Genomic DNA, 23,370 nt, shown 5'->3' with positions numbered 1-23,370 from the left:
GTACCTTTATTTCTTCTGGTCTATCTGCTTTCTCATCTGCTGCTCTGCTGTCCGAAGGAATCTCCATAATTCTTAGAAGAAAAGCAGCCAATTTAGCATAAACGTTAGTAGAGCCACTCCCTCCCTTCTAGTCTCTTAGGAGGACTGTGAGGACGGCTGTACCCCACGCAGGTAGCGTGGCCGAGCGGTCTAAGGCGCTGGATTTAGGCTCCAGTCTCTTCGGAGGCGTGGGTTCGAATCCCACCGCTGCCAGACCAGAGTTTTTCTCTAGGTCTAAGCACCATTCAGGAAGTTCCTTCTAGAATATAATTTAGTTTTATGAAAACTCCTGGTAGCGGTCTCACCAACTTGTATTCCAGCAGAGCTTAAGTCTGAATCCCACCCCAAATTAATACAAAATGGAAACTTCTAAAAAAAATTTCAGCTCTCCATTATCGATCTCCGCTTTGACATAAGATAATATTCAAGACTAGTACAATTTGCTATATATTGGAGTGACTCTCTGTAAATTCTCCTAACGTGGTGGTAGAGGCTCGAATTATCTAGTCTGGAAAGCTCAAAAGGCAAGATCCAACTTACTTTTCTTTCAGATCCTTTCAGAACATAAGAGAATGTCATACACAAAACTCACTAATAATACAATAGAACACACTGGTATTGAGTGAAAAGAAAACATAAAGGTTCCACCGAGATTTGAACTCGGATCGCTGGATTCAGAGTCCAGAGTGCTAACCATTACACCATGGAACCGACGACGCTGCCTACTTTTTCAGACACTATATATATATTATCAAATTTCCTAGTCTGTTTCCATTTTGCCACCCTCAGAAGATAAAGCAAAATAAACAGTTGTCGAATAAGACGAATACCACTATCAAGCACCAGAAATATGAATCTAAATATGCTTTAATTATAAATACACAGCGTAATTAAATGACAGTATGAAAAAAAGTTTAAATTTCATTAATTTAAAAATATTGATTACATGATAAGACAGGATATATTGGGTTAAATAAAATTTTACTAAAATTAATTTCAAAAAATAATTTCAAGTATTTCTTTGTACTCTTTTTAATGTGTGGTTCCTAGTAAAATTAAATTCACGCGTATGGCTCGCATATTTACTGCTGTAAAACATCTCTGCTCTCACTCTACTGTCATTCCGTTTGCCTTCTGAATAAAAGCCTGACGCACTTCCATTTCCTCTTAACATCATCTAACAAACTTACGTTATTTTTCTCCTCTGTTATGTTCGAAGGAGTGCAAATATTTACGGTACCGAAAAATCTAAAGATTGTCATGCACCAGTAGAGAAAAGAGCAACCGCCCGAACAGGGACTTGAACCCTGGACCCTCAGATTAAAAGTCTGATGCTCTACCGACTGAGCTATCCGGGCTCTCCCACAAGCATTCTTCTACTTTCTATAAGAGTTTTGTATTGACGAAATTCATTCGCACAGCGAAACACGGGTAGTATGCGTGCACGCAAGGGACTCCAGAGGAAACCGAGAAAAGCTGGGGAAGCCAATGGCCGGTGACTACTTTTTATCGGACCCCCCTCTGCACAGCAAGGGTTAGGACCCTAGAGCCTAAGCGCCGCGGAAGCTGGGTGGGTGCGGCGTCGGCACGGCCGCGGGAGGGCGCTTCCGCAGAGGGCTTCCCTCTGGGAGACGTTTCTTCCCAGTCCGATGACCTATATCCCAGGCACCCCACATACCTGGGCCTACCGCCCAGGTACCCTGCCTACCGCCCCAAAGCCAAGGGCGGGCCGCGGAGAGAAAAGAATGCCACATGAGGCCTTCAGATGCTGTGCCCCCGGAGATCACTTCGGTCGGCCACATCCCACGGGAGAGGCACTGAGTTCCGCCGTGCCATAGATCCGGGACACACAGGGCCGGGTTGGGGGTGAGGTGGGTACCAACTTCATGAGATGACAGGAGGGCTGTTTATGACTCCTATGCCATGTGCAGAGATGCATGTTCGACTCGCGAGTGGCTGTAGTCACATGTGATTTATGGTTCACTTGTCTATAGTGACTCACACGGATGACTCACAATTAGGAATACGGGTGCCCTGTGCCCAGTTCTGACGGAGAGAGGAGGAAACGTTTTCCGGGAGGCTGAGGAGTGGGCGGACAGGGCATCAGTTGGCTTCTGACCAGGTACAGATCAATGTCCCAATCATGCAGGCGTCACCTAATGCCTGTCTCCCTCTGGCATCTGGTCCCTCCCTTCCCAGTAGGACCCAGGCTCCTAATAGCTATCTGGGTGAACCTGGTCCAGCCAGAGGGACCGGTTTTGCAAGAGGCGAACAAGCAACTAGTAGGGAGAAAGGCTGTGGGCGGGAAGAGCCAGCCCGCAGCTAGCAAGGACAGAGAGTTTCTGGAGACAGAGCCAGTGTGAGTGGGCCCTAGAGCATCCCGGAGAGAGCTGGGCTTTTCCTCAAAGGCCCATCCTGACCCCCCAGGCCCACCTAGTCGGCAGCCCAGGAGCCCAGCCCTGCCTGGTCTGTGGCTCACCTCCTCCAGGCCAGCTGCTGGGGCAGCCCTTCTTTCCTCCCATCATGGCCCTGTACCGCGTGCGTGTGACCACTGGTCCCTACCTGATGGCTGGAACACTGGACAACATTTCTGTCACACTGGTGGGCACATATGGTGAAAGCCCCAAGCAGCGACTGGATCGCATGGGCAGGGACTTTGCCTCTGGATCGGTGAGTAGAGAGAGGGAGGCGGCGACCCTGAGGGCCACCAGGTGCAGGGAATCCTGAAGGAGGGGAGGGTCTTTCTCCCCAGGGCTCATCAAATCCTGCAGAACTCAGGATGCCGGCCCTGACCTCGTGGCCACCCCATTCTGGTCCCTGCCTTTCCTGGGGATCATAAATCCTACCCAGTCAGGGCTGTGAAGGAGGAGCCCTGGGCAGGGGCTCCAGAGAATTCCATTGGCTTCCTAGCTCCTTCTCCAATAACTGAAGGTGGACTTGGGGGAAGCTGCTTGCCTTCTCTGAGCCTAGGTTTCCTCTTCTCCAGAGGGGTCTACCTGACTCTGCCAGGCCCCAGCACTGTTGGCAGGTGGCTGACATCAGGTGGGGGCTCCAAGGAGACTCGGGAGAGCCAGAATGCACCCTGCTCACACAGGGCTCCTGCAGCAGCTTCTGCCAGATGAAGGATGCCTTCTTGTAATTCACGCCAAGGCACTGCATGGGGTACAGGCAGCTTGGGTGTACATGTCAGGCGAGGCGGAGGTGAAGAAGGCGTAGGTATAGGTGCACTTTTCAGGTGCAGGACGACTTTGGCTGTTCCTCGCCTCTCACCGGCTTGCTCTCTTACCCCCACCCCAGGTGCAGAAGTACAAGGTGCGCTGCTCAGAGGAGCTGGGTGAGCTCTTGCTGCTGCGGCTCCACAAGGAGCGCTATGCGTTCTTCCCCCAGGACTCCTGGTACTGCAGCAGCATCTGCATCACTGCCCCCGACGGCACCCTTTCCCACTTCCCCTGCTACCAGTGGATGGAGGGCTACTGCACCATCGAGCTTCGACCAGGAACAGGTGTGTCAGAGGCAAGGGCTGGCCTGGGCTTCAGAAGCATCTGCTGGGACCAGGCGCAGCAGAGGCGGTGGGGGGTGGGGGGGTGGCTCTCACAGAGCTCAGGGTGTAGAGAGCAGGGCTGGAGTTAGGGTAACTGCAACTTAGGGATCCCAAGCAGGTGCTTTCTGAAAATTCAAGCCTCGAACACCCTGAAATGCAGGCGCTTTCTGGGCAGTATGTAACCCTCTGCAGACACACCCAGTCTAGGTGTGCACTCTCACACACACGCATACCACTCAGAGTCCTAGGCACAGAAACACACAGAGAGGGAGGTATGCTCACCACCGTCACCCTGCTCCTTCCCCAGAGTCAATTCCTCTGAGAGGAGTTAACCTGCAGGGGGAGTTACTGAATTTCAACCAGGGAGAAGCCCTGAATGTTTAGAGAATTTAGCTGGACAGGCCCTGGCCAACTAGTACTGGCTTTCCTGGTGTGGATGAAGTTCTGTGAGGTGGTGTTCAGGTTCTTTCTTGAATTTGGGTGGGGGGCTTTGAAGGATGCTGGACTGAAGCTACTTCAGTCTCTAGACCTCTACCCCTCAGCCCCACACACATCATCCAGAGACAGGCAAGACTTGGGTGAGTCTGAGTGTGGAGATGAATCTTAGGGCTGAGAGATGATGTCAGGTCAGGTCAGGTGAGTGAACATTACCCTTGCTGACACTGTGAGTTCCTCACAGACTGCACTCCAAACCCCTATCTGTCACCACAAAACATCCACCCGTCGCTTCACAAAACATGTTTGTTCACCAGTCCTGTGTCAAGTGTGTATTTTGTGTATGGTGCCAGGCATCATGCTGGATGCTGGGAATACAAAAAATGACTACCATGTGACTTCTGCCCGCAAGGAGTTTGTAGTCTTGAAAAGGAGACACATGCAAACAATTAGGGAGTTGTTATAATCTGGGGGTGAAGGTGTCCCAAATCCTTTCTACTGATGAATGCACAAAGAATGGGGGACAACAGTGTCCCTGAGGGATTGGGTTCAAGGGTTGGGGGGCTCAGGAAAGGGATGCTGGAGGAGGTGTCATTTGAAAAGAGGCTTACCAATGAGTAATCTTCATTACCCACAGCAAGAACTATTTGTCAGGACTCCCTTCCCCTCCTTCTGGATCACAGGAAACGGGAACTCCAGGCCCGACAAGAATGCTACCGGTAAGAGTGGCCTAATTTGACTTCTTTCCCATCTTACTCTGACCTGATCCTTAATCTGACTGTTACTAATTCTAACCTCAGTTCCAACTTTGGGGGCCCAACTCTGATCACCACCCTCATTTAAACCTCAATGTAATGCTGACCTGAGTCCAGGCCCAAAACACCAGTACTGATAATTGTCCCCGATACCATCAATGGATCCACACTCAACCCTCAGCTGTCCTTGATGTGACCCAGATACCAGACATGACCCTAGGATTGACCAACTTCAGCCCATCCTGAGCCTCACCCCCAAACCAGCCATGATCTTGATCTCAACACAAACCCAACTCTAAACCAGTTTGGATATTCATGCCAACCTCAAATGCTTCCCAGATCTGAAGCCCAGTGTCTTCAGGGGAAAAAAAACAAACATACTTCAATTCCTTGTCACCTGCTTAGAAATTGGGCAGTTTCTGGGAGTTTCAATTTAAAGTTGTGTCTTTTAAAACTAAGGCTTCTGTTTACCCTAAGCTTCACTTGCCACTTCAATCTCTTTCCCCTGGAAGCTGGAAAGTCTACGCCCCTGGCTTCCCCCGCATTATAGATGTCAGCAGCTTTGAGGAGATGGAGTCAGATAAGAAATTTGCCTTGACCAAGACAGCGCCTTGTGCAGACCCAGGTGACAGGTGAGGGTGGACTGAGAGTTGAGGAAGAAACTGGAAGGGCATGAAGTGAAGGATCTGCTGTGAGGACTGAGCTGGGCAGCTTGGGACTCATGGTCTGTGACAAATGCAGTTTAATTCAAGTGTCTGGAGCAGAATGGGTGTGGATGGCCCCAAGAGTCTGGCAGAGAGCAGAGGAGAGGGCAGGGGAGGTGCCTGGAGTGAGCAGAGGTCTAGAGACTCTCTGGGAGGAGAGAGGGGAGGAATTAAGGAGAGTGGGCTGCAGGTCCCTCTGACTGGTTTCTGTCCTTCTGCTTCCCTGCTCCTCAGCAGTGGGAATCGGTACCTGCCTGGCTTCCCCATGAAAATTGACATCCCCTCCTTGCTGCACATGGAGCCCAATATTCGCTACTCCGCCACCAAGACGACGTCGCTGCTCTTCAACGCCATCCCCGCGTGAGGCCACTGCCCTCTCTGCACTCCTGCTCCCTCTCCCTCTGCCCCTGTCCCTTTGATCAATCACATCTACATCTCTGCCCCTGTCTCCCCTCCTTCCCCCCACCCCCAGTCTCTCCTTCACCTCCCCCTGCCCCGCCCCATCGCCACTCTCTTTTTAAGCAACTCTTCTCTAGCTCCCCATCATCACCTCTTTGCTCTTAAACTCTCCTTCTCTTTCCAGTCCTCAAACCAATAGAATTAACTGAGCAGTTACTCTGAGCAGAGCACGGTCCCAGTCACTGCTAGTGGGACCAGGCTGAGCAGGGCCAGAGAGGGCCAGGCTTTAAGATTTAATGAGGTGGTCAGGACATCTCAGGTTCAATTTCCTGGCCAATACTCTAGCTTTATGACCTTGATTTTCACAAAGCCTCTAAACAGTTTTCTAATTTATGACAATAATATTCATACCGAATTCTTTAGAGAGCTAACATCCAGGGAACGTCCCTGGTGGTCCAGTGGTTAAGACTCCATGCTTCCCCTAGAGGGCTTTGATTCCTGGTCGGGAAACTAAGATCTTGAAGGCTGCATAGTGCAGCCAAAAAAAAGCTAATATCCAGCACAAAAAGTTGTATTATTAGGATATAGTCTTAGCTGTGATGGACTCACAGGCTCCCCTGGGGAGATATACCTGCAAGGCAGTTAATTAATATTGGTGGGGTCACGGGCAGCTCAAGTCTCAGGTTCTGAGTGTGATGTAGCTGGAGGGGGTCCAGTTGACATCTGGTCCTGACAGGAGCAGGGGTCAGGAGGTGGTTGCTGGGAGACAGATGGGATTGAAGCTTTGGGCTGGGAGAGAGGAAAGTAGAGGGGGAATGGGTGGGTCCTGGGCAGACAGGTCATTCTGTGGGGCTCAGCCACCTGCTACCTGCTGCATCAGGAGGCCCAGAGGAGGCCACGGCAAGGAGCCGGATCCTCATGTTCTTGGCTTCAGTGCCACACTAGTTCTTCGGAAGAACTAGTGTGGGAGGTGATATAAGGGTGAGGCGGGGTATGGAGCTTGAGTGTGTCCACAGGCAGATACAAGGGGGCTCGGGTTTCAGGACAAGGACCCGCTGAGAGGCCCCGGCCAGACTAAGGAGCATCTCAGAAGCAAGCATCACCTGAGCTGGTCTCCAAATGGATATGTGGGTCGAGGCAGGGGAGGGCTCAGGAAACCAAGTAGACTGCCGGTGTGGGGCTCAGAGAAGGTCCAGTGGGAAGAGGAGTTGGCATTTGGCAGTCTCTGGTCATTTATGGAGGGGAGGGAGTCACTGGGCTTTAGTGTGGCATGACTGCAGTGTGCCCCAAAGGATGTGAGTGGCAGGCCTTGGAAAAGGAAGGCCTTTTCTTTCTCCTCTCTTGCCTCCTCAGCCTCTGTTTTAATGACCATGGTCCTATGGAGCTTTTCCCATCCCCTGGGTTCTTGGCGGGCAGCCGCTCAGCACAGGTTTGTGGAAGGAGTGAGTGGCTCCTTACTGAGCACGTAGGAACCTGTCCCTGGGCTTGTCAGGTCACTATTGCCCCCTTGCCCCCATGCCTTCTCCAGGTGCCCACACTCTTCATAATACATCTGCCTCCTACCACAGCTTACTTTATTGACCGACTGCCACAAACCTGCCTGCCCCTCTGTTCCCTTCCCTTCCATTTGACTTGGCCTAGCTAGTGAGTGATTATTACAAATTGGGTATGTCAGGGAAACACAGCCCAGTCCTGGCCATAAGGAGCCCACAGTATAACAGAAGTTGATTTGAGTAGTGACATAATGAAGGGTTCACAATATAACGAAGAAAGTAGTGGGTATTTTTTGAAAGACATACAAGGTGTATGTTTGGGGGATGACCAGACAATGCCTCATGAAGGACTTTGCATCTAAGATGCACACAGAAGAACAGTTAGGCTTGATATGAGGTGGAGATGTAGGAGATGGTTCTCTAGGAGAGGCACAGCTTAATAAGCCCTGGACAGGGGAGAAAGCAGACTTCATTTCAAGCATTTTTTTCTGAATATAAAGTAATACATGCTCATTGTAAAAACAAAACAAAATAGCACAGACATCCACAAAATGAAAAGTGCACAGCCTGCAGGCCGGCAAGCCCACTGTTACCAGTTCAGTGTACAATGTACATCTCTGGCTATGTTTAACGAGAAGGCTGTGATGAGCCTTGGTAAATGCACATGGCGCACTCGAGCTAGAAAAAAGCTAGATAGGTTGTAGAAATCACCTGGTGGGGAGTTGCCAAGGCAGCCTGAGCAGCCAGGGCTTTGTCATGTGGGCAGAGGGGAGCCAGTGAAGGTCTATGATAAGATGAGGGCTTGGAGAAAGCACGATGAAATACCAGTGAAGCTAACTGGTCTGCACTATGTGTGCCATCTTTGCGCACACATGTGGAGTCACCCTTACAAAGCCTCAGCTAGCCTCTAGACTTGTCTCCCACATGGACTGTTAGGCACCTCTGCTCTGATCATTGACCTTGTCAAATTCCTCCAGGGCCCATGGCAGCCCTCAGCCCCAAGCCCAACTTCCCCTCCCACAGGTCCTTGGGCATGAAGCTTCGAGGGTTGCTGGACCGCAGGGGTTCCTGGAAGAAGCTGGATGACATCCGGAATATCATGCGTTGCCACAAGACCCTCACTTCAGGTGTGTAGAGCCAGGCGGAGAGGTCCATTCTCCACTCGACCCTGTACTCAGGCTCCTCTGCTTCATTCTGGGAAAAAGCTGAATTCTGGTTGCAGAGGGGTTGTGGGGTTCCAGTAGGCAGGGCTCCTGACTCCACTGGGGGCACTCTCCCAGACTCCCCTCAGAAACCCATCTCTCCTTCCTCTGGGTGGGGATAAGAATAGGCAAGTGGGGACAGAGCAGAGGTCAAGGGTCACTTAGGGAGTCCTGATCCTGGTCAGGTGCACTCCCCTCTCTTCCCCTACCCCTGCCATCAGGAGGTATGGGCTTTGGGGCAGACATATGTTCGAGTCTGCCACCCAACTGAGCAAGTCACTCTGCCTCTTAAGAGTCCTGTGTTAAACTGAAGATATAATTACACCTACTCATGGGACTGCTGGGAGGAAAGACTAAACCATAGTGATAGGTAAAGCGCTGGGCTGAGCAGGGTCTAGTGAAGTGGTTTCAGCTCAACTGGCCCCTCTCTTGTCCTCCAGAGTACGTCAGAGAGCACTGGTGTGAAGACCAGTTCTTCGGGTACCAGTACCTGAACGGTGTCAACCCTGTCATGCTTCATTGCCTCTCCAGCTTGCCCAGCAAGCTGCCTATCACCAATGACATGGTGGCTCCCTTGCTGGGACCAGGCACCTGCCTGCAGACAGAGTTAGAGGTGGGTAAGCTGCCAGTAGGGAGAAAGGACGGGTGTGGAGGGTAAGATTGGGATGGCTGCATCCAGCCTGTAGGCTTCATCCCCAGCCCAGCACCTTTTAAGCAGAACAGTTATGGGCAAGGCCCACATGGGCCTCAGGCTTGAGGCATGAGACGGGGCCTGGTGAACTGGTATGCATGAGCAGACAGCTTGTAGGAGGGAGGCCCTGTCCCTGTTCTGGGGCCTCCAAGATCCCAGGTGCTAAGGCCCAAAGAAAGCTGTTTTAGGACAGGCCAAAGGCAGCACCACTAGACAGAGCAAGGACGATCTTGGAGAAGCAGGAACAATGGGGGTATGGGAGACGATGATGACCCACCCAGTCTCTGATCTTGACCCAGTCAAGCCCTCAGGCATCCTCCAGAAGGCTGGAGTTGTGCTTGGCTAATTCTCTTCCTGTGTTGATTTTATTGATACTGAATACACTCAAGTCATCTGAGTTGAGAGAATAGGAAGGACCAGGGATGGGGAGAGGAAGAGAGGATCCTGGCTTGTACAAGAGGCTGGGAAGCCAGGTGAGAGGTTGCACAAGGAAGGCTTCAGCTGGACCTCATTCCGGACATTCTGGGAAGGGTGAGATTCCCAACACTGGCCTTTAGTGCAGGCACCAAGCGTCACTGAGGCCCAGGCTGGAGTGGGAGTGGACAGAGAACGGAGAGGGAAGCAGAGCGCGGGTGCGGAGGACACTCTAAGGCTCCGTGCACCTTCCCCAGAGGGGCAACATCTTCCTAGCGGACTACTGGATCCTGGCGGAGGTCCCGGTCCACTGCATAAACGGCCGCCCCCAGTACGTGGCCGCCCCGCTCTGCCTGTTGTGGCTCAACCCCCAGGGGGCGCTGGTGCCCTTGGCCATCCAGGTGAGCCTGCAGCCGGCTTTGAGGGGGTGTGGACCAGGCTTCGGGAACGCGGCCTCAGGGGGCACCTATCAGGCTAAAGCCTCATCCCCTTATTACTCCTCGATGCAGCTCTGCCAGACCCCTGGGCCCGACAGCCCCATTTTCCTGCCCACTGACACCGACTGGGACTGGCTGCTGGCGAAGACGTGGGTGCGCAACTCTGAGTTCCTGGTGCACGAGAACAACACGCACTTTTTGTGCACACATTTGCTGTGCGAGGCCTTCGCCATGGCCACGCTGCGTCAGCTGCCGCTCTGCCATCCTATCTACAAGGTCTGGGTGACCCTCGGGTGGGGGGTTCACGGTGGCCTTCTCCCCTGACCTTCGATTCTTGTGATCTCATCCCACTCGCAGCTTCTGCTTCCCCACACTCGCTACACGTTGCAGGTGAACACCATCGCCCGTGCTACACTGCTCAACCCTGAGGGCCTTGTGGACAAGGTGCGGCTTCCATCCTGCCCATCCCCGGGGCTCCGCCCCCGAGGGCACCTTGCCCCGCCCACAAACCCCGTGGGACCGCTAATCCCATTCCCCATTTCCGGCCCACCCCTTTCCACAAGCCCCACCCCTCTCCACAAGTCTCCTACCTGCCCCGTCCACAACCCCGTCTCCCTCCCTCCAATCCCCTCCACCCACCCCACCTCATCAAGCTCGACTGCAAAGGCTCCTGGAGGTGGACAAGGTACCCCAGCCTGAGCACAACTGCCCGCTGACCCCGCGCTGGCGCTCCCTTCACGGCTCGCCAGGGATTCAGTTCCTTCTTTTAGTTACAAAACACCTAAGGATTACCTCCTACGAACGCAGTAAGGCCGCTGCCTGCGCAGCCCACGTCCCGTTCTTATGTGTGTTTAATTCTTGGTCTTGGATGCTTGATTAACTGGAAAATTCCCTCTGCTGAGTCTCTAGCCCCATCTTTGGGGTGGGGATTGGGCCGGTTGCGGAGACCAGCTGTGTTGTGTCCTCAGGTCACGTCCATTGGGAGGCAGGGCCTCCTCTACCTCATGAGCACCGGTCTGGCCCATTTCACCTACACCAATTTCTGCCTTCCGGACAGCCTGCGGACCCGTGGTGTCCTGGATATCCCCAACTACCATTACCGAGATGACGGCCTGAAGATCTGGGCAGCCATTGAGAGGTGTGGGCCTGGGGCCTGTGGCCAATCTGGCCTCACCAGGGCCTCCTGGCCAAGGGGACAGTGTGGATCCGTGAGCTCATGTAGGCTGTGGCTCTTGGTGCTCAGGGGTTTCAGGTGTTTTGAGCCCAGCAAGGGGCACCACAAGGGTGAGAGTTGGGGGTTGGGGTTCCTCATGAAATGGCAGGTAGCTGTGGGCTGGGGAGGGCCTGGGCTGTGTGTGAATGTGGCAGAGGACGGGAAGGACACAGAGTCCTGAGAGGTCAGGGCAGGGGCAACAGTTCAGTGTGGGCGGGGCCTCCAGGTGAACGGGTCTTCCTTTCTCCCAGGTGGGGAGGGGAGGCCTCATGTCAGGCTCTCCTCAGCACCCATGACTCTGGAGTGGAGTGAGACTTGAGGGAAGCCTGGGCACTGTGGTTCCAACTGAATATGGGAGTCCCCACTGAACCTCCATGGACTCGCAGTGGACTCTGGGCAGCTAGCTTGCACTAGCCTGAGCAGCCTTGGGCCTTGATTTTGGGGTTGGCCTGAACCCAGGGTCACTGCTGGAGCAGGGACATCTTTCTCCTGCAGCTTCGTCTCAGAAATCGTGTGCTACTATTATACCAGTGACGCATCTGTGCAGCAGGATTCAGAGCTGCAGGCCTGGGTCGGAGAGATTTTTGCTCAGGCATTTCTGGGCCGGGAAAGCTCAGGTATCCCCTCCCCATCCCCCCAACCACAGACCCAATGACCCGCTATCCCCCTTGGCCCTGCCAGGCCCCCAGTTCTTATTCACTGAGCAGCCTTTGAAGCACATGCCATCATTAGCCCCACTGAACAGATAAGGGACAGGTATAGAGAAGGCCGCACTGGCAGTAAGTGGCAGAGGCAGGGTCCAGAGCCAGCTCCCAGCATCTCTGGAGCCCTTGCTTTCAGCCACTACATGGTCCCTGCTCGACCTTTGCCACCCATTCATCTTCACTTGCTGAGATCTGGGGATGTGTCGCTTTGTGTTCGAAGCCATCTCCAGCCTCCAGCACTAAGGATTCTGGAACTCTCTCACATACCCTCTTATGCCTATCCTGCCAGGTAGCCCCTCCAGCCACCAACCTCTGTCACTTGTGGCTTCATGGAGTAGCTTGGTGCTGCTGCTGCCTGATTCCCCCTCACTGACACCAGTCACCTGTCCCTGGCTCTCCCCTCACTTTTGACACTGCGTGAGAGGCCTCTGAGACCCAGCTGACACCAGTCCTCTTAAGCCTCCTCTGCTTAACCTAAGTGCAAGCAGATGCCCCCGACTGCCCTCCCCTCCTTAAAGTCTTCCCTTTGTTCCAGGGAGGGAGGGTGTGTCTTTCTGACCTCCCCTTTCTTTCAGGGCTTCTGCCGCCTTCTGATCCTGATTCCAGCTCTGGTTTGTCCTGGATCTCTGTCTCCTCTCACTCTACCCCTCCCTAACAGAACGATCCTTTCTCCTGTTTCTCCTCTATAGCTGATTCGAGACTCGGAAATTCCCGCTTCCCCATTCCCTGAGGAAACTTTCCTTTTTGGTTCTCTCACTGTCACTCTTGAGACAAGCACATGAAAATTACAAGTCATCCTCTGTAGAAGGACTTCTGGCCTCGCTTGGGTCATACATGCCATTGCCACTCTTCACAGCCTACCTCCCCGGTGCCAGTGTATGACGGCCTGTATTTCAGGCACTGGAAAGTGCAGACAAGGCATCTCTATCTGGGTGAGTGGAAGAGAATAAGAGGCTCAAAGTGGCACAAATGTCCAGCCTCCAGTGGAGGGAGACTCTCACTGCCAGGGATGTCTTCTCTTAGCAGGGGATGTAACTTTTAGCTGACTCAGCACTTCTGGTGGCCACCCAGAGCAATACCTGCCTGGGGAAACCTGCGGAGGAGGCATGGTCTCAGGTCAACAGGAAACAGAATGAACAGCTGTTATAGTCCTACCTGTAGTGGGCTCCAAAGCATTTTTTTTTTTTTCCTAGTCCCTTGGGAATCTCTGGAGAAGAAAATGGTAACCCACTCCAGTATTCTTGCCTGGAAAATCCCATGGACAGAGAAGCCTGGTAGGCTACAGTCCATGGGGTCGCAAAGAGTTGGACACGACTGAGCAACTTCACTTCACTTCACTTCGGGAATCTTATTTCCTTGATCAGGGATTGAAACTGTACCCCCTGCATTGGAAGTGTGGAGTCTTAACCACTGGACCACTAGGGAAGTTCCAGCTTTTTTTTTTCAAACAAAAGTTTGAACATATAGAAAAGTAGAGAGTATGATACTCTACTTTTACCCACCTAGATGCAGTTTACCCACCACCTAGATACAGTTCCTAACACCCTACCATATTTGACTAAGTTGTTGCTTTTATTTACACATGTTTCACATTTTACCTCTAATTAATATGCATCTCAAAAAAAAAAAAACCCACAACACTTTCCTACACAATCACAACGCTGGCATCACGTTTAACAAAACTGGCAATTAATCTCCAACATCACCCTCTTACTTGTCCCATTCTCCCTCAGTTGATCCTGTTGATTCTGGAGCCAGTCAAGGACCAAATGACATATATGTTCATTTTGACTCTGAAGTCTCTTCTACTTTAGGACAGTCCCCCTCCACCCCTCCCTGTGCTTTGCAAACCTACTGTTAATCAGGGAGCATCCTGATCCTGACTGCTTCTCCTCCACGGGCAGCTGTTTTTCTCTTCAGGGTTATCTGTTTCCTATTCAAGACACAGAGTGGGATCAACTGTCTTGTCTTTCTTTATTCAACTTGTCTCTGACTTAATACATCAGGAGATTCTTCAGATTGACAAACATCTCTTCCAACTGGCACAAACTTATACTACACTCATGTTTTCAGGTAAAACACATTCATTCATTAACCTCAGCATGCCTCTGGCTTCCACATTTCAAAGGGAAACAATAATATGTGCTACAGAAGAATTTCCATATGTCATCTGACTTTGCTTTTTTATTCTGTCCACCATGAACGGCACATTCGGAAGATTCCCACACACTCCCAGGCAGACAGATACCCAGTCCTTCCTTCAAGCCTTTCCATCTGCTCTGTTGCAACAGCCTCTTTCCTGTCAGCCTGACTCCAAACCTTGGAGCCATCTTGACTCATGTTCCCTGATGTCTTCCTCTCTCCCTAAGTCCAGTTAAGTGGCTAGTGCTATTGTCCCCATCATTTCCCATTGTCACCACCCTAGTGTTAGTCCTCTCACTACTCCTGCAACATGGCAGCCGCCTTGCAACCTATCCTACCCCTCCCAGGCTCTCGCCACTCGCCTGCCACCAATTTGGCAGGGCCACCACCCCAGTAATCCTCTGAAATAGTCCCTAGAAACCACCCTGCCTGGCAAAGTGCTGTAGCCTCACATCCAATTAAGTCCCCTCCCTGTCCCCTCACCTTGCTTCTGACTCTGTGCCTGCCCACTCCGGCTTCCTACCCTCTCGTGCATTCACTTCATTCAACCAGTGATATTTATTAAATACTGTTAATGTTTATTAAGTATTGTTTCAGGTGCTGGGGTTTGTCAGTGAACATGACAGGCAAAAATCCTGGCCTTCAAGAAGCTTAACATTCTTGTGGGGAGATATGGATACTAAACCAGCAAATATGTCAAGTGGTTAAAAAGAAGAACAAAATAGCATCAGGGGATACAGCGGGTCGAGGTAGGGAGATTACTTCTGTTAGGAGGTCAAGGAAGGCCTCTTTTAGGTGGTACTGTCTGCTAGAGACTGAAGGAAGGGAGAGAGCTAGTTCTGTGGATAACTGGGGCAAGAGTGTAGGGACAGAAGTGGAATCAGTGCAGAGACCTCAGGTGGGAGGGGGCAGGCAGGTTTAAGGAATCAGCAGACCTGTGTAGCTGAGTAGAGTAGGTGCGAGGGAGAAAAGTAGGGAAGGGAATGAAGTCAGAGAAGGAATAAGAACCAGTTTAAGTAGAGCCATGGTGAGGTAAGTGAGGTGGGAAGTCCTTAACGCATTTTAGGTAGGGGTGGTATAACTGGATTTATAGTTCTGAAGGATCACTCAATCTGGCTGTTATGTGGAGAATAAACTGTCAGAGGCAAGGGTGGAAGCAGTCAGATTCATCCAAGGGTGAGACGAAGGAGAAGGGGTGGTGTGGAGACTGGAGATGATGGCACGAGGATGGCTTCTGCAAGACTTCGCTGACTTGTGAGATAAAAGGGGGAGCGAGTGCACAGACTTTGGCTGGAGCAACTGAATGGAGAGCGCTGAAGTGGGCCCACTCGTGGCCACAGGGGACAGGTTTCAGTAACGTGCAGGGTAGGGAGTCAAGCTTGAGGTCTGGCAGGTATCAGGTCTGAGACGCCTCATAGACACTCAGGAAGAGGTGTCAACTAGCAGCTGCAGATTTATACCCACTGTCAAGTCCAGCATGCAGGAGCGATGTGAACTTGGGAATCATCAGCCAGTGAGAGGTGGTGAAGGCCACAGTCTTGGATGAGACCAGTGAGATCAGAGAAAAGAAGACCAAGGGCTGAGCCTGAAAATGCCTGCCTCTTCTTTTTTTTCCATTATTCTACCCAGGGAGGCCCCTTCTCTTCCTCCAGGAAAGCCTCCTCTAACTACCCAGCCCCACTGCTGAACCTGCCATCTCCTCAAAGGGCTGAGCCCTGGCCTTAAACCTTCCTCTGCTTCCATCATTGTGGGCTTATAAGCAGCACCCTCTCTGACCATCTGCCTCTGCCACTAAACCCAACAGCGGATGAGATGATCTGCTCCTGGGTGCTCAGGCAAATCTTGGTGAATTGGGTAGAATTCTATCATTACATACTAAAACGAGCTGCAGACAGAAGTTCTGTTCCCTTGAACCTGGCTCTTCTGTTGTGACCTCTGCTGGCTCAGCGTTTTTTAGCCCTATCCCAGTCCCCCACTTCAGAGACCACACCGTGCTGATGACCATCCGTAACCTGGTGTGATGATCAGTCGCTAAGTTGTGCCCAACTGTTTGCGACCCCATGGACTGTAGCCCACTAGGCTCCTCTGTCCATAGGATTTTTTCAGGCAAGAATACTAGAGTGGGTGGCCCTTTCCTCCTCCACGGGATCTCCCTGACTCAGGGACCAAACCCTCATCTCCTGCATTGGCAGGAGGATTCTTGACCACTGAGCTACCTGGGAAGCCCATTTCCTTAATCTCAGTCCAATCCCAATGCTAGTCTAAAGACTGTGGCAGCCACATGTTTAGTCTGTATTGCTCTCTCTCCTCCTGCAGCGAGCCACAGTCCTGAGCTGCCCTCAGGAATCTGGTCCCTTCCATCCACACCCTCTTCCCTTCCCCTCACTCTTAGGCTTCCCACGCCAGCTGTGCACCCAGGGAGAGCTGGTAAAATTCCTCACTGCAATCATCTTCAACTGCTCTGCCCAACATGCCGCTGTCAACAGTGGGCAGGTGAGGCTGCAGAGGGCAGGCCTGGGGGATGCTGGGCCACATAAGATTAGCCTCAGCAGTGGATGTGAGGCCAGAGTTCAGGCTGAGAGCGTGGGAGGTTTAAGGCTGTGATGGGTTTATGGACAGGGCTGGGGTTGGAGTGGCGACTGGGTGGAGGGCAGCACTGGGGCTGACTGATGACGGAAGCAGAGCTCGGTCCAAGCTCGTAATGGTGACTCAGGTTGGGTTGTGAGGGAGCAGTTCCGAGGGGCTCCTGTTGTGGACAGGATGTGGCCAGGTGGAGCAGCAGGCCAGCCCAAGGCTCATTTCTCGGGTGACCTCTTTACTCTGGGTCCTCCTCCCTCCTGGGTGACTCACACCACCCAGTCCTGGAACACTGGGTAGGGGGGTAACAAGGGGTGACCCAGGCTCATGCCACCCTCTTCCTCGCTTCCCTTTTAAAGACCCCCTTATTTCCCAACTGCAAGATCTAGGATGGCAGGGGCAGGAACAAGGATGTTGAGGAGGGAGATGGTCCTTCTTTTCTGGCCAACTGACTCATTTGGGGTGGGGGGTCTCCACAGCATGACTTTGGGGCCTGGATGCCCAATGCCCCGTCATCCATGAGGCAGCCCCCACCGCAGACCAAGGGGACCACCACCCTGAAGAGTTACCTGGACACCCTCCCGGAAGTGAATACCACTTGTAACAATATTCTCCTCTTCTGGTTGGTCAGCCAAGAGCCCAAGGATCAGGTGAGTGGTGGTGGTGGTGGTGGTGGGGTGTCTGGGGCTGGGGGGAATTTGCAGGGACCAGGTAGTGGAGGTGGTGGTAGCTGTCCAAGGGAGTTTGGGAGCCAACATCTGGCATTTATGCTGAGTTGCCTTGCGTTCTTCAGTTTCTTCAGGAAATGATAGTTGGGCCCCAGAGACACACTGAAGCAAATACCAGTTTAGTGGCTGGGTCACAACTTCCATCTAATTCACCAGTTTAACCAGTCTGTCCACCTATCCGTCCATCCAACCACTTACTCACCCATCAGTCACCCATCCATTCACCCAGACATTTGCCAGATCCCTCCCATGTGTCAACACAGTGCTGGGAACATAACACTGAGTGAGAACTTTCTGCCTGCAAGAATCCTATGGTCTACTTGAGGAGACACACAGGGAAAGGGAAAAGGGCACCACAGTGTCGTAGTAATTATTCATGAATTCCTCCATTAAGTCCATACTTCTTGAGCACCTGCCAAGTGCCAGATACTGGTGGGCAGATATGAACCTTGATGTTGTACATAAGCTTACAGCCCAGTGACAGAGGTAAGAATGGGGCCTCATGGAACCTGACGAAATCCAGGCAAACCTGGGAAGATGTCTTGGAGGAAGTGACATCTAAGATGAAATCTTTGGGGCAGGGAGGTGTTGGGCAGACAAAAGAGGGGCAGGGTTAGTTTCTAAGCAGAGGTAAGGACTCTACCAAGTGAAGCAAAGTGAAGTAAGAGTCTGTTGGTGCATTTGCAGGAGCATAAACAGCCCAGTGTGGCTGCAATTATTTGTTCAAAAGACAAACAGGAACCATTGAAGGGTTTAAGCCTGGGGTGACATGGCTGAATTTGTGTTTTTGCAAGGGCGCTTCTGTGGCTATGCAGATGGATGGGAAGGGTAATTTTGGAGGCAGGACCGACAGCAAGGAGGCTATCAGTTAGGCCAGGCCAGGGGAGCAGCCCTTGAATCACCAATTACCATTATCTCCATTTACACACTGGGTCATCAGTCATGCCTCTGCCCTCCTGGTCTTGTCCCCAAGCTCTCTGCTGTGATATCCTCATTTCTCACACTTGACTCCATTTGGCACGAATATTTTATCTCCCTAACAAGATTCAACTTATCATCTCTTCGCCTGGGAAGGCAGGAACTCATCCCCAGATGCTGCTCCTCTCTGGTCTCGCCTCCCAAGGATTTGGAGACATTCATTTCAGTCATTGCATAGGAAAAACACTGTTTTTTGTCTACTCACAGAACACTACATTACTGCTCTCAATGCTCTCCCTCAATATTTCCAGCCACCAAATGTATGGGGGTGGTTCCCATACCAAGCAGTTCTTCAACATCAGTTGGGTGTCCTCTGTGTTAGGTGCTCAGTTGTGTCTGTCTCTTTGCGACCCCATGTACTGTAGCCCTCCAGGCTTCTTTGTCCACAGGGATTCTCCAGGCAAGAATACTGGAGTGGGTTGCCATTCCCTTCTCCAGGGGATGTTCCCAACCCAGGTCTCCTGCATTGCAGGCAGATTCTCCCAGCACCTCCATGTGGGTCTGAGTCACCAGGGAAGCCCCTGATGAAATCTAACAATTGTCCTCTAATTGAACTCAATTCTGACACTGTCCACCTGGAGAGGTGTCAGATCCCACAGGTGAAGGACTCAGTCCCACAAAACTGTTCCTCCTCTCCACCTTCCTCACCTCCTTCAGGTGACAACTGCAAGTCCAGCTTATCATCTGAGTTTCTGACCAACCCCTCCTCAGTTTTGATCATTTGCTGAGAACAGCTCATAGAGCTCAGGAAAATATTTACTTACTAGATGACTGGCTCATGCTAAAATGACACAACTCAGCAATGACCAGATGGAGGCGCTCCGGAGAGGGAGGAGTGTGGGAAAGGGCGTGGAGTTCCCATGCCTCTCTGGGCCCTCTCCCAGCACCTCCACATGGGTGTCAATCTGGAAGCTCTCCAAACTCATACATGAGGGATTTTTATGGAGGCTTCATTACCTAGGCATGATTGATTCAATTATTGGCCACTGGGGATTAATTCAACCTTCAGTTCTTACCCTCTCTCCAGAGGCTGGGGGTGAGACTGCAAGTTCTAACCTAATCACAAGTTTGATCCCTTTGGCAACCAGCCTCCAACCCTGGGAATTTCCAGAAGTCAGCTGGTTAACAGAAGCTTATGTGGGGTTGAAAAGGGCTTATTATGAATAACAAAAGAAACCCTTAACACTCTATCACTATGCAGTTATAAGGGTATTAAGAGCTCTGTGCTGGAAAGGCAAAACCAAATATATTTTTCTTATTATAAGTCACAAAATCACACTGGAAGAGTACACAAGAGGATGAGGGTGAAGAGTTCCCTTTCTCATAAGCCAGTGGGAAGCCTAATCCGGAAAGTCATAACGATAACAACAATAATTTATAGCACCTATCACTTCCTGAGAATCTACCATGTGTCAGTCATTAACTCAGGTATCTTATGTGCAATATTTCAAAATACAAATAGAAATAAGTGGCTATATTTAAAATGCTTAATACAGTGACTGGCAAATAAGTGTCCAATAAATGGTAGCTCCATTTTACAGGGCAGAAAACTGAGGTTCAGAGACACCAAGCAGTTTGTCCAAGGTCACAGCTAGTAATTAGGCATTGAACCCAGTCATTCATGTTTCTGTGCTCTGCTTTATCAATAGTGACACTATAGTTTCAGAAATTAGACGTTGATCTGGTAAATAAGACATAAAACTGATTCTTTGAAAAGACCAATAAAATAAAGAAACCAGAGATGATTCAAATCAAGAAAAATATTAACATAAATGTACAACATCAGGAATGGAAAAGGTATGAGAAGAATGGAAAAATTAGAAGAAAATATTACTTATAGTTTTATGCAAACAAATTTAGAAACCTAGATGAAATAACTAATTTTTAAAGGAAAACTTAAAAACCCAAAGCAAACAAAAAACAGAAGCAAAATACCAGAAGAGGTGAAAACCATACATAAACGAAAAGGGTTGTAAAAGATCTGATCCCTCTCCTTGTAAAGGGAGATTCTATTAAACCTTCAAGGAACAAATAATTCCTAAATCATTCACACTACTTGAAAGTATAGAAAAAAGTAGAAGCTTCTTAAATCATTTTACTGGTAACCCTGATACCAGCACCTGGCAAGGGCAGTGCTCTTAAGAAAAGAGAAGTGAGTCTCAGAGGGTTCTAGTCCCAGATCCACATTTCCCACCGATGTGACCTTGGATATGTGATCGGGCCTCTCTAAGCCTCAGTTTCTTTATCTGTAAAGTGGGAATGATGAAGTACCTGTCTTATTGGATTGTTGTCCTTTTGTGATGGTCCATGTAAAGCCCTTGCAACATGTCCACTGTAATTAAAAAAATAAAATTATAAACTCATTCCACTTAGCTATAACAATCTTAAAAATATGTCATTAGCCAATGAAAGCCAACTGTATATAGTAAAACAATAATTGATCATGAAGTATAGTTTAACTTAGGAATGAAAGGTAGGTTCAGCCTGATGAAATCCAACAATATCCATCATTACATCAGTAAAGAAACACCATGTAATCATCTTAATCAATACATGCTGAAAAAGTGTTTGATAAATGAGAATAGCCATTACTAATAAAAACTCAGTATAAGATGAAACCCCCTTATGGAGTTTTGATGTTTCAGAAAAGAAAACACTGGCCTTATGTTGAAACAATAGAGGTCATTAAAGTCAGGGAGGAGAAAACAAGGCTGTGATTTAACAGTTTCCGGAGGCTCTACTGGTGCAATAAAACAAGGCAAAGAATTTTTTAAACATCAGGATTGTTGGCAACAGTTTTATTATGTGAGCAGCGTGTGTGCTGGTTAAGAGGCTGGCCCCAGGAACATTGATGGTGAACTGGTGGTATACTGTGGTCAAGCCCAGAGGGGCAGTCCTGTTCTGCCACAGGGTGGGACTGACTTCAGTTCATTGAGCTATTTCTGAATAGAGGTTGGCTAGGCTGGAAAGCATGAGTGTATGATGACACTGATTATGCTGGCAACGGTGGCTGACTGGGAGACGCCTCAGAACTGGTTGTCTCCAGGGGTTACCTTTTGTGTATTCTTGGGCATATCTGGTGGGACGTTTATGTTGATTTCAGTAGCGTTACGGACGTGGTTATGTTTCATTCATAGAGCAGTGGCCCAGGCACAGGAAGGGACCTTTTTAGGGACTGGCAGGCTGCTCTGCGCAGGTGGCTGGAATGGTGGTTCCGGCGTTTCAAGGGTTTGCGTTTACAGTGGCCGTGGCTGGGTGATGCCTGTCTTTAGAAGCCACCTTGACTGCATTTGTTGACAAATGTAGCCCTGAACATCACCCTGACTCCACACCTGATTTTCTCCCAGCGGCCCCTGGGCACCTACCCGGACGAGCACTTTACAGAGGAGGCCCCGCGCCGGAGCATCGCTGTCTTCCAGAACCGCCTGGCTCAGATCTCGCGAGACATCCGGGAGCGGAACCGGGGCCTGGCGCTGCCCTACGCCTACCTGGACCCTCCCCTCATTGAGAACAGCGTTTCCATTTAACCGCCTCCTCTTACCGCTAGCGCTAGCGTGAGGAGGGCCAGCTTCTCAGGATCCTCCAGGCCCTTCTGTCCCCCTTGTTCTTGATCAGCCTGCACTTTCTCGATGCGTTTTGCACCCACGATGGTTCTAGCATCACATGAACTGGGCCCTGAGCTGTGAGGGACCAGTGCGGCAGTGTCCGCGGTGAGAATCTGCTGACTGAAGTCAAATGCACAACAGGCCCTTGGAAAGGAAGGATCTCCATCATCCCTTGTCCTCCTTTGGGCAGGCTCCTCTGAAAGCCTAGCCTATACCCCATCTTCAATGAAAAACCTACCTCCTCCCATTAGGCCCAGCTTGGGACTCTGAGCCCGGCTTCCCAGTCCTCTCTCATTCCAAAATTCTTTCTCCTACTTCACCTCTTTGTTTCCACCTTCCTCCCATCCTGCTGCTGCTGCTGCTAAGTCACTTCGGTCGTGTCCAACTCTTTGTGACCCCATAGACGGAAGCCCACCAGGCTCCCCCATCCCTGGGATTCTCCAGGCAAGAACACTGGAGTGGACCAACCCAATCCAACTTCCTCTTTTGGAAGAACCTGGAAACTGGACAAGGAAGGATGTGTGCTCTGGATCTGCCATGTGGTCCACTTTGACCCCCGCATCTTTAGGGGAAGGATTAGAATTAGACCCCAGCTTACCTGTACCTCTAACTGTAGTTCTCAGGGCCAAGCTCCCTGGCTTGAGTGTATGTGTGTGTGGAGTCTCTTGCCAACTCTTTCCTATGCCATCTATCATCCACCACCCACTTTCTGTCCTTAAGCCCAGAAACTTCAATAAAAATTAATATGCATGCTAAGTCGCTTCAGTTGTGTCCGACTCTTTGGGACCTTAAGAACTGTAGCCAGCCAGGCTCCTCTGTCCATGGGGATTCTCTAAGTAACAATACTAGAGACTACTAGTGGGTTGCCGTGCCCTTCTCCAGGAGAGCCTTCCCACCCAGGAACTGAACCCATGTTTCTTACATTTCCTGCATTGGCAAGCTGGTTCTTTACCCCTAGCAACTGCTGCTGCTGCTGCTAAGTCACTTCAGTCGTGTCTGACTGTGTGACCCCACTGACGGCAGCCCACCAGGCTCCCCCGCCCCTGGGATTCTCCAGGCAAGAACACTGAAGTGGGTTGCCATTTCCTTCTCCAATGTGTGAAAGTGAAGTCGCTCAGTCGTGTTCGACCCTTAGCGACCACGCGGACTGCAGCCTACCAGGCTCCTCCATCCATGGGATTTTCTAGGCAAGAGTACTGGAGTGGCTTGCCATTGCCTTCTCCAAGCAACTGCTGGGAAGCCCCCAAATCAGTATACTTGGCTCCCATTTCATTTTTCTTTTTGTACCTGTGTGTATGTAGATAGGTGGGTTA

The 23,370-nt window shown here is 50.8% G+C and overlaps 1 protein-coding gene and 3 non-coding genes across 7 annotated transcripts; 2 read left to right on the top strand and 2 right to left on the bottom strand.

Moving 5' to 3' along the window:
- Positions 1 to 170: 170 nt before the first annotated feature.
- On the top strand, positions 171 to 252 carry TRNAL-UAG (transfer RNA leucine (anticodon UAG)). The gene has a single exon. It is a non-coding gene; the product is annotated as a tRNA-Leu (tRNA).
- Positions 253 to 678: 426 nt separating this feature from the next.
- Positions 679 to 750, bottom strand: TRNAQ-CUG (transfer RNA glutamine (anticodon CUG)). Its single transcript has one exon. It is a non-coding gene; the product is annotated as a tRNA-Gln (tRNA).
- Positions 751 to 1,324: 574 nt separating this feature from the next.
- On the bottom strand, positions 1,325 to 1,397 carry TRNAK-UUU (transfer RNA lysine (anticodon UUU)). The gene has a single exon. It is a non-coding gene; the product is annotated as a tRNA-Lys (tRNA).
- An 875-nt stretch (positions 1,398 to 2,272) lies between these two features.
- ALOXE3 (arachidonate epidermal lipoxygenase 3) lies at positions 2,273 to 22,813 on the top strand. 4 transcript variants are annotated; one of them, XM_055406450.2, is made up of 15 exons: positions 2,273 to 2,709; positions 3,427 to 3,541; positions 4,653 to 4,734; positions 5,283 to 5,402; positions 5,709 to 5,834; positions 8,390 to 8,493; positions 9,009 to 9,181; positions 9,931 to 10,074; positions 10,183 to 10,386; positions 10,468 to 10,554; positions 11,079 to 11,248; positions 11,819 to 11,940; positions 16,562 to 16,662; positions 17,226 to 17,396; positions 21,800 to 22,813. In XM_055406450.2, exons 1-15 carry the CDS (start codon positions 2,563 to 2,565, stop codon positions 21,977 to 21,979), a joined length of 2,046 nt encoding a protein of 681 aa, XP_055262425.2. In that variant the 5' UTR covers positions 2,273 to 2,562; the 3' UTR covers positions 21,980 to 22,813. The 4 variants fall into 4 exon arrangements, with proteins under 4 accessions (XP_055262425.2, XP_055262421.2, XP_055262418.2 ...); XM_055406443.2 differs by having other exon boundaries at positions 2,274 to 2,709; positions 3,337 to 3,541; XM_055406446.2 differs by lacking the exon at positions 10,468 to 10,554 and having other exon boundaries at positions 3,337 to 3,541.
- Positions 22,814 to 23,370: the final 557 nt, after the last annotated feature.

This window comes from Moschus berezovskii, chromosome 20 (genome assembly GCF_049115385.1).
Source record: "Moschus berezovskii isolate FMDL1 chromosome 20, NW_MosBer_1.0, whole genome shotgun sequence".
In the NCBI taxonomy this organism is placed as follows: Eukaryota; Metazoa; Chordata; class Mammalia; order Artiodactyla; family Moschidae; genus Moschus; species Moschus berezovskii.
The sequence above is the reverse complement of the archived record's forward strand: the minus strand, read 5'-3'. Positions and strand labels throughout refer to the sequence as shown.

Coding starts and splice junctions, on each gene's coding strand:
- ALOXE3 (XM_055406443.2), top strand. CDS start 2,563: ATGGCCCTGTACCGCGTGCGTGTGACCACTGGTCCCTACCTGATGGCT. Junction 8,494..9,008: donor CCACAAGACCCTCACTTCAG/GTGTGTAGAGCC, acceptor CTTGTCCTCCAG/AGTACGTCAGAGAGCACTGG. Junction 10,555..11,078: donor CTGAGGGCCTTGTGGACAAG/GTGCGGCTTCCA, acceptor TTGTGTCCTCAG/GTCACGTCCATTGGGAGGCA.